Genomic DNA, 8430 nt, shown 5'->3' with positions numbered 1-8430 from the left:
TACCTTTAACCTTGGTGGCAATCTTCACCACGGAGAGTGGGCTACACTTCTCCGATCACTCGCCCGAATACAATTTCTTGAATAAGAAATAAAGAACAAAAATCCCTCACAAGGGTTTACAACTTTGTAGAAGATGTACAAATATAGCCTAAAGATCCAAATCCTAATCTTAGAGGATGAGAGGCATAATCAAGTTTGATTCACTCTTTGGATGTTCAAATGAAGTTTAAGAGTGTTAGGATTGATCATTTGAATGTTTGGAATACCCATATATATAGGAAAAACCAAATATGACCGTTCAATGGCATTGTGGTAATTCCAGCAAAATTCCCAACGGCCATTTTTCCGACCGTTGTAGTGTTCTCGGAGTTCCGAGAAAAAAATCTCGGAGTTCCGGAAATACAAACAGAAGATGAAAAAAAGGTCTACTGGACCATTTCTCGGAGTTCCGAGAATTCTCGGAGTTCCGAGAATTTCTCTCGGAGTTCCGAGAAGCCTATGAAGAGCAGATTTTCACTTCATGTTTTTGGGCTTCCAACTTAACACCAAGTTGGGATTGCTATGAGGGTTCCAAGGTGTTGGAACACCACAAAGACAATCACTTATAAATTTAGGGTGTGTGTTTATTTCCTTAATTATGCCTTTCAAAATCCTAAACTAGGATTGGATTTTAATACAATCTAATATAACTTGATCTTCAATGGACTCTTCAAGTCTTCATTTATCTTGGACTTCGATGGCTTTGGCCTTCCGAATGTGGTTCAATGAGCGCTTCTTGGCCTCAATCCAAGCATTGATGTCTTTAAGCAATTATGATCTACAACTTAGACAATCAAACACATAAGTGATCATAAATCACTTGTGTATTGGAATCATCAAAATAAGATGGGAGTTGCCAAGGTGGGAACCATTGGGCTTACATCAACCCATAAAGAGCTTTCTTGAGCTTGCAAACATGAGTCAGATGATCACTTGAATTGTAACCCGGCGGTTGCTCCATGTAGATGTCTTTGTCAATCTCACCATACAAAAATGCATTTTTCACATCAATTGAAACAATTTCCAACTATGACAAGCGGCCAATGAAATTACAACTCAAACGGAAGTCATCTTGGCAATGGGACCAAAGGTCTCCTCATAATCTTCTCCATACTTTTGAGATAACCCTCTAGCCACCAACCTTGCTTTGAACCTACCCACATTCCCATCCGCTTTCCGCTTCGATTTGTACACCCATTTACATGTCACCGGGTTCACAACATTAGGGTTAGAAACAAGATCCCAAGTCTCATTTTTCACAAGTGCATTCATCTCTTCATCCATGGCATCCTTACATTCTCTCACCCCTTTTGCTTCATCAAAGCAATAAGGCTTATTGTCATCAAATGGACCGGAAAGGAAACAAGAATAAGTGCTCACCATGTTTCCATCCCGATACTGTGCCGGCTTGACAATATTTCTTTTTGATCTTCTAAGATGTGTTGCACTACACTCCTCTTCATTAGTTTCTTCATTTTTCTCATCTTTTTGAACATGACATGCAACATCACTCCCCCTATCACCTTGCTCCCCCATCGGCAAAGAAGAAGAAGACCCAAATTCCATTGGAGCATTTAGTGTCAAAGGCAAGTTCATTGTTGCTTGAGGCTCAACCTCAACAAGAATGTGCTCATCTACACCCACACCATTAGTTGGACCACCATCCAAACCATAATAAGAAGAGACTTCATCAAACACAACATCTCTTAAAATAATGGACTTGTGAGTTGTAAGATCCATACACTTCCAACCTTTGTTCCTTCATCATACCCAATGAAAATACACTTCTTCGCCTTAGCATCCAACTTGGTTCTCTTTTCATCCGGCACATGCACATAGCAAATGGATCCAAAAACCTTGAAATGCTTGACCCTAGGCTTCACCCCAAACATCAACTCATAAGGAGACTTCATATTAATCGGACTAAGAGGCACCCGATTAATCACATAAGTTGCATAAGCCTTACCTTCCGCCCATAAGGCCTTGGGTAAATTCTTTGCATACAACCAACTTTTACAAGTTTCCACAAGATGCCTAATCTTCCTCTCCGCCACTCCGTTTTGTTGAGGCGTGAAGGCACAAGTGAGATCCCTTTGGATACCATGATCACGACAAAATGTAGAAAATTCATCGGAAGTAAACTCCCCACCATTATCTGTTCTCAACCGCTTGATCGACTTGTGAAGTACACCTTCAACGGTCTTCTTAAACTCAACAAACTTAGACAATGCATCGGATTTCTCCCTTATAAAATACACCCAAGTGAATCTAGTAGAATCATCAAAAAATAATAACATATAGCGGAAGCCGGAAAATAAAGGTGTCATACAAGGTCCCATTACATCACTATGGATAATCTCTAATGGAGCCTTGTAACTTGAAAGATACTTGTCAAATGTAAGACGACGTGCGTTACAATATTGACAACCCTCACACACCTTTATACTACCAAAGGAATTCAAATTTGGTAGCCCATTCACTAGATTCTTTATCACCATGACCTTCAATTTATCCATGCTAATATGACCCAATCTAGCATGCCAAATTGAAGCGCCATCATTTGTACTCATTTTATCACATATAAGGTTGAAGCCGATAAAACAAATAAATCTTTAACTCTCTTACCGGTGTAAACAACATCCGCCTTCAAGCTTGAAATATTCCGAAGAAATTACAACGCCTTAGGCCCGAACAAAACATAATTTCCCGCATCCACCGCATTTGCCACTGAGAAGAGATTCTTCTTCATGCTGGGAACATGAAACACACTCTTAAGTGTAATGGGATCCTCATTCGCTCCACCAATGATGATGACCCCTTCTTTCTCTACCGGATGTATGGTGTTGTCCGCCGTGATTATAGCATCATTGCCTTCATGTTTTCGGAACTTGGAGAACTTAGATTCGTCGCCGGTTAGATGATGCCCACAACCGGAATCGACAATCCAATCATCCTCAAAATTGATGGATGCCAAAGCACCCACCGTAGTAGTTTCTGCCACGAAACATCTTACCCCAATCTTCTTCATGTTTTGGATCATCAACTTTTTCGGCTACATTGCCATCCTTCAATTTCACACAGCAATCCTTTTGTATATGCCCAAGTTTACCACATCGGTAACACTTGATACACATCGGTTTCTATTACCCATAACGGATGATCCTCCTTCATCTCCACCTTTACTTGAAATTTTTTTCTTTTAATGCTTCTCCTTCACTCCCGGATATTGAACAATCCACCATTTGTCTAGCTAAAGACTCTTGTGAAGCAAGAAGATTTTCAAATTCCACCATAGAAGGTTACCAATCCCACCCTTGAATCGACATAACATAAGGAATGCACTCTCTTTTCAACCCACGAATAATATACCGCTTCATTCGTGGAATTTGCGTAGGCCCTAGGTGGAAACCCAATAAAATATAAAGGAGACAAGAAAGAGTGCACCGGAGATTTTTAAGTGGTTCGGTCCAAACCAAGGACCTACTCCACTCCACCAACAACTCTTGATGGTTTCACTAGTCCGATTCCCTTAACGGAGGGGAATCAACCCAAATACACTGAGGATAGCTCTGCGTCCTCGGTACTCGCTCTATAGAAATGGCTACGCATCTCCACCAACACTTGCCCTCTTACATTGATTGAAGAAAAGAAAAACAATATCCCTCACAAGGGTTTACAAACTTGAAGAAGATGTACAAATGAGAGTCTATAATCCAAATCCTTAATCTAGAGGTTGAGAGGCATAAAATAAGCTTGAATCACTCTTAGGATGTTCCAATAATATTTTAGAGTGTAAGGATTTGAATTTGGTGAAGTTTAGAACCCATATAAATAAGAAATAACCAAATATGACCGTTACAGGGGCATAGTGGTAATTTTGCAGAAGTCCCAACCGCTATTTTTTTGCTTTCAGACCATTCTCGGAGTTCCGAGAATACAAGCAGGGATTGAATATTTGATCCCTAGACAATCTCTCGAAGCTCCGAGAGAATAGCTCCGAGAAGCCTAATTTCAACAGATTTTTCAGATTTTGTGCTAATTTGATTTGGGTCTTTTGGACTTCTTATTCACACGTAGATGGGATTGTTATGAGGGTTCCAAAGTCTTGGAACACCACAAGGGCAATCACTCTACCATTATAAGTCTATTTAGGGGTGTGTGATTTACTCCATTTTATGCTTCTCAAAACCTAAACTAGGATTGCATTTATACAATTTAAAAGGACTTAAAATAAAATGATCTTCACTTTGTACCGCTTCAAGTCTTCTTGCATCTTGGATCTCCAGCGTCTTTGGTCTTCCGAATGTGGTCCAATGAGAGCTTCGTGGCCTTGATCCAAGCAACCTTGATATCAAACTATCATGATCTACTACTAAGACATTCAAAACACATTAGTGAAATAAAATCACTTGTGTTTTGGAATCATCAAAAGAAGATGGGAATGCCAAGGTGGGAACCATTGGGCTTACAATTCGTGCCTCCGAAATGGGCTCTTCCGGATCCAATAGAGAAATCTGTGAACAAAGATTCTTGATCTTCAAAAAGAATTGGGAAATAGAGAGATTACCTTGTGTAGTATTTGCCAACTCATTCTCGAACATTTGTAGACGAGCCATATTCTTCTTGTTGAGCAATCCATCAAGGGTAATCCAAATCTCACTCGCCGATTTACACCCAATGATGTACTCAAACAAGTCATGTGAAATAGACCTCTTCAAAAGAAATTCGGCCTTCGTATTCTTCATCCTCCACGCCTTCAATACATCAACATTTTCTTGTGTATCTTTTGGAGCTACAATGGCATTGCCACAAACAACCTCCCATAAATCTTCTCCCACTAGATAAGACTCCATACATGTTCTCGATATCTTGTAATTTGATTGATTTAATAACTCAATACCGAGTCCACTAACTCTTCCACTCATATTCATCTTCAAAGCACCCATTAAACTTCTTCACCAAGGAAATCTTGACAAGCACCAACTACCACCCTTGTAGCTTTGATACCATATAGAGAAAGACGGATTTCACAACACCGGAATATCCGCTTCTCAAATAGTGCAACCGAAGTTTACACTAGCCCAAGATCAACAAGCAAAGTAGAAGAAGAACAATACCCAAAAGAGATGTGCTTCAATATATGAAAGAAGAAAACAACATACAAGACAAGAACAAAAAAGTGAGAAGAAAGCTTCAATACATAGAGAAAATATGAGAAAGCTTCAAACACTAGCTTGAACACAAGAGCTTCAATGGAGGTCTAGGTAGATAGTGGAGAATCTCTACCAAAAGGAGTTAATAAGAATAGGCTTAGTCAATGGAAAGTAAAGAGAAAATGGCTGAGGTAAGTGGTAGTGGGTATGGGAAAGTGGAGTCTTTAATCCTTAGGGAAGTGGTGGGTTTAGAGTTTCAAGTAGGGTTTGAATTTCAAATAGGTGGGTAGTGGGAAAAGATGGACCAAACATGTGTGGCTCACACATGTGCAAGATAGGCCAACAAAAGGCCAAAATGCCCATGGACACAAAATACATATTGTCCTCACTACATTTCTCAAAATAAAAATAAAATAAAAGCAACCCAAAAATATACTTTTAAATTTAACATCTCCGTCATAAATCCATCCCTTTTTGAGATAGGGCGTAGCCTCCCAGACCAGTATGTTGTCCAATCCAATTCTAACCTAGAGATGAGCAGTGAGGCCTCCTGGGCCGTTTGAGATCCAACTCCTTCCTGACCTGGAGCAAAGCCTCTAGGACCATTAGGAAGTCCAATCCAATTCTGAGCTGGAGATGAGTAGGGAAGTCTCCTGGACCGTCATAAATCCAATAACTTCTTGACTTGGAGCGAAGCCTCCATGACCATCAGGATGCCCAATTCAACTCTATCATGGAGCTGAGTATTAAAATCTCATGAAATCCAATCCCTTCCTGACCTAGAGGGAAGCCTCAAGAATATCCAAGAAGTCCATTCCAATCTTGCCCAAGAGACGCGCCCGTGAAGTTTCCAGTACCATAGGTAATCCAATCTCTCTCCGACTTGAAGACGAGCTAATGAAGTCTCTTGAATTATTGGGAATCCAATCCACTTCTGACCTATGGGATGAGTAGTGAAGTCTCTACGGCTACCAGAATTCCAATTCGATCACGACCTACAAGATGAGGAGTGAAGTCTCTAGGGCCATCAGAAATCCCATCCAGTCCCAAAACAGGACGAGCAGTGAAATTCCTAGGGCAATTGGGACATGCATTGAAATCTTTTAGGACTATCAAGTACCAATTTCCCCTCTTGAAGAAAAGAGCTGCACAGTTTCTAAAGGAATTTTAAACTAATCTCCTCTTGACCTACGAGACGAGGGGAAAAGCCTTTAGGGCCATCAGGGATCCAACCCCCTTTTTTCACCCACAATGAAACATCCAAGCCATAAAAAATTCAAATTCTCTCTGATCAGGCACCCAACTACCTCCCAAAGAAAAAAACTTGCATCGAAGTTCCGAGGTAGTCCCAAATCGCTTGACCCCTAGGAGTGAGGAGTGAAGCCTCTTAAGACTACCTGATCTGCCCCTTACAAAGTTCTACTCAACACCGAGTTGCAGAAGGCTACCCCTAAGATCTTACACCACAAGCACATAACATCACATCATCTCACCCCCTTCGGCACTGGGTGGCGGAAATCTATCTCCACATAAGCTCGTACAATACAAGCATGTCACATCTCATCACTCCACACCTCAACAGTAGGTAAACATAAAGCTATGCCCAACAAGCTCATACATCACATGCATGTAACATTGCATCACCCAACATCTTTACCTAGCACTCGGTAACTGAAGGCTATCCCCAGAATCACCATCTTTTCTGGTTTGGGAAGGTCCTACATAACTCGTCCAGTTTCCCCGGTAGAGAAAGAATACTTCCCTCGAAGTCATATGGTGATATCGAAGTCTTTGTGTCCATCATCTTCCTTCGATATTCTTCATCTTTCAAGTTTTTAAACTTTTACCTTTGATGAGGGATTTTTGCCCAAATAATCATCATGGAACACCTCGTAGCGAGATCCGGTTAGGACCCTCAAAGGACCTTGAATGCGCCTAGTCATACGTACAAAATTCCAACTCATAGACTTTGGTTCTTGGATACTGTTTATCTTCGGCCAAAGAAGGGTATATGTAGAGACCCCATTTTGTACGGTGCCGACCATGCACAGTCTTGTGCTCTGATGATGAGCAAGTCTCTTTAACTGAAATAGATTGGACTTCAAAAGACTTCCTCAAACACCATGCCCTAGACCCCAGAATCCAAACCATGAAACCCCAAACCAAGAAACACACAAACTTCCCCCATGCAGTAGGCCTACCCTACACCCTACCATCCAAATGCCACCAACCTGGCTGGCCAAACGGTGCCCCATGACCGATAGCTAGTTGACTACTCAGCTCTTGTCCAACCGACACTGGTGTCCGAATGACCATCACTTTGAGGTCATTGATATCCAGTCATACCCCCCACAAATGGGCGGTGCCGCCAGGAATCTTCACTTCTAAGACTGACGGACGTTGCCTGACAGCCGTCGTAGTCAATTAACCATAGCCCATCCCAAAGAGGATGCGTGTCCGGCTAGCCACTGCCCCGTATGGTTGGACACCACGTTTTTTATTCATAGGTCTACCCCTTCCCTCAACTCTAAATAGGGACAACCCCTTCAACCAAGAAGATACAACAAATTCCTAAGAGACCCCCACATACAATGAAAAGATAAGGAAGATGTGGACACAATACCTCAAAACATACATAACAGTCCCCACCCAAATATAAAGAGAACTCTCATCCAGCCCTCTCCCTGAACTCACATTACCGATCCCTTGCACCCTGAGCTCTCTAGCCTTGTCGAGGAAGGTTCCAAGCAGACTAGTGTTATCAACCATAAGAGCCCTGTACTCCTAGCTTTGTCCTCCCAAGGGTTTCTATTGACAGCTACACACTATGAGGAGCGTAATCACACCAACTTAACTTCTTGCAGGTAATCTTTCTCCACGTAAGCTTCATGTTACTTTTTATTTTTTTAGGATAGTCCCTTGATTGTATTGGCCAACCGAAGGGAACATAGAGTTAAATCACCGTCATAGGGCTTCCAGCCCAGTGAGGGTTATACTAGAAGTCCACTCGTCACATTTCCCCTCTCTAGACATACCCTTTGGAGCTCTAGATTCTTCACAGGTATGGTACCCACTCTCTAAATCTATAGTGTCAGGATTACCATTGAGAACGATTTCTCACAGATAAAGGATTCGTAATGGCCTAATAAAAGTGTCGGCCTCCGCATCTTTGTAATAAAAGTTGATCCCAAAGTTCTACATAGTTTTCACTTTTGGTGATTGTGAAAGAAGGACATCG

The 8430-nt window shown here is 41.5% G+C and overlaps 1 protein-coding gene across 1 annotated transcript; it reads right to left on the bottom strand.

Moving 5' to 3' along the window:
* Positions 1-2710: 2710 nt before the first annotated feature.
* On the bottom strand, positions 2711-4985 carry LOC143880697 (uncharacterized). The gene is made up of 2 exons (XM_077383671.1): positions 4509-4985; positions 2711-3091 (listed from the first exon to the last, which is right to left on the bottom strand). The coding sequence occupies exons 1-2, from the start codon at positions 4983-4985 to the stop codon at positions 2711-2713; spliced, it is 858 nt and encodes a 285-aa protein (XP_077239786.1).
* Between the last annotated feature and the right edge of the window lie 3445 nt (positions 4986-8430).

This window comes from Tasmannia lanceolata, unplaced genomic scaffold (genome assembly GCF_043159265.1).
Source record: "Tasmannia lanceolata isolate RefF3 unplaced genomic scaffold, GAP_Taslan_0.1 ptg000007l, whole genome shotgun sequence".
NCBI classification, from domain to species: domain Eukaryota; kingdom Viridiplantae; phylum Streptophyta; class Magnoliopsida; order Canellales; family Winteraceae; genus Tasmannia; species Tasmannia lanceolata.
The sequence above is the reverse complement of the archived record's forward strand: the minus strand, read 5'-3'. Positions and strand labels throughout refer to the sequence as shown.

What these genes read in the sequence shown, in the direction of transcription:
- LOC143880697 (XM_077383671.1), bottom strand. Translation starts at nt 4,985, where the DNA reads ATGGGTGCTTTGAAGATGAATATGAGTGGAAGAGTTAGTGGACTCGGT. An exon ending in CCATTTCGGAGGCACGAATT is followed by an intron (nt 3,092 to 4,508) that starts GTAAGCCCAATG and finishes ATGGCAATGTAG; the next exon opens with CCGAAAAAGTTGATGATCCA.